The 1697-nt window shown below is 62.5% G+C and overlaps 1 protein-coding gene across 1 annotated transcript in view; it reads left to right on the top strand.

Moving 5' to 3' along the window:
* Nucleotides 1-1459: 1459 nt before the first annotated feature.
* The window catches only part of ZDHHC16 (zinc finger, DHHC-type containing 16), a 3532-nt gene continuing 3294 nt past the window's right edge, over nt 1460-1697 (top strand). The window contains 1 exon segment of the mRNA XM_010082907.1: nt 1460-1697. Within this exon segment, the coding sequence (XP_010081209.1) occupies nt 1475-1697 (223 nt within the window). The 5' untranslated portion in view covers nt 1460-1474.

A 1697-nucleotide genomic window follows, 5' to 3' on the forward strand; every position in this document is an offset into this window, starting at 1 on the left:
CCTCTTTGATTGGAGCTGGCAGCTCCAGGGGGGAGGCAGGAGGCAGCTGGGTGGGGAGGTGTTGTGTGTTTGGAGGGGACCGCAAGACCTGCTGCTGGCTGCAGCATTTTGTCTTTTACCACACTTGCAGTGTGGGGACGGGTGTCACCCAAAGACTGCACAGCAGGAAGTTGTTACTCTGTTTCGTGCCTGATGTGTTTCAGAGGAAAACCCTTGTCAGAGTGAAGGGGAAATGTGGGGAAGGGGGTGGCACTGGGGTTTGCCTCCCCCTAACCAGGCTACAGGAAACCTGGGCAGGAGCCATGCCTGTGACCTGGGGTGGGCTGCTGGGGAGCAGCCCATCTGTCAGGGATGACAGGGCAGAGGGGAGCCCCTGGCTTCTTTGGACAGCCCATCTGGATGCGGCAGCTCCTGCCCTTACCCTCCCTGCTGCTGCCTGGGGGCAGTGCAGTGGTTATGGTTACAGGAGCACAGGGAACCCGTCACCGCTGGAGGGACTCCGTGGTGTGGCACCGCTGCCTGGCACCGTGCTGAGACGAGTGCTTAGCCCAGGCTCAGAAAGTGCCTTGGCGGGACCCTGGGGCAGCCTTGCTGATAAATATTGATGGCCATTGCCTGCATGGAGGCCTGGGGGCCCCAGCCCTGGAGATCGTTTTCCCGGCTGCTGGGCCGGCTCGGGTTCCTCCCCGCTCCCAGCACAGCACTTGGGTGAGACAAGGGGCTCAGCAGGTAGGGGAGCTCTGCACAGCATCACCTCGGCCTGGGGCCAACCCTGGGCTGCTTCTTTGCTGCAGTTGTCCAAAGTGGATCCAGGCAAGGGCAAGGAGGAGGTGTTTGGACTCCCAGAGTGGGGCTGTGAGGTTCAGAAAGGTGCGGGGTAGCCTCTGCAGCTTGGTCAAGAGGTAGAGGTGAAGGGAAGTGGCATCCAGGCCTTGCTTTTTGGGAGCGAGGAGAGGGAATAGGAGAGGAGGGGCAATCCTGGCCCAGCTCCTTTGCGTACATCTTGTGTGGGTTCCCTCATTCCCGAACCTGTCAGGAACGGCTGGGTCTGGGATCATCCCTGGAACTGGCCCAGCATCCTGGATGCTCGTGCCTTCTCTGGTTTCCTCTGAGTCAGACTCTCCGTATCGCTCCCCCGGCCCCCTCCCCGCTGGGAAAGATGAGATGGGACCAGACAGCATCTGAGCCCAGACGCTGAGGGGTCTGTGACCCCTGCTCCATGCAGAGAGCCACCCAGCGACAGTAGCCCCACAGCCTCCAGGAGTCTGGGCTCAGCTCCACCTGGTCTGCATCCTTGTGCAGGGTGAAGGAGAGGCCCCGGCCCTGCTGCGCAGGCGGGCGTCCGGCAGGTGCAGGAGGCTGTGTGACCAGCATCAGCACGTTCGGGAGGGGAGACCCTTTGTGCGGGGCAGCTGGGCAGCAGGGTGGAGTGCCCATGTGGAGCTCCTCTCCCCTCAGGCGTGGCGTGGCAGGGATGAGGAGCCGGCAGCGGATGTTTGCAGCGGTGATGCGCCTGCTCCTCAAGTGCCTGCGGCTGGGCCGTCGGCGGCGGTTTAAGCTGGTGCGGCAAGCAGAGCAGCTGTGGCACTACGGGCACCTCTGCCTACGCTCCCTGCTCTACAACTCCTTCACCAACAGCGATGTGGTGCTCGACTCCCTCTTTGAGCCTGTCTACTGGCTGGTGGACCACGTCACCC

The sequence above is a fragment of the Pterocles gutturalis genome, unplaced genomic scaffold (assembly GCF_000699245.1).
Source record: "Pterocles gutturalis isolate BGI_N339 unplaced genomic scaffold, ASM69924v1 scaffold28741, whole genome shotgun sequence".
Lineage (NCBI taxonomy): Eukaryota > Metazoa > Chordata > Aves > Pterocliformes > Pteroclidae > Pterocles > Pterocles gutturalis.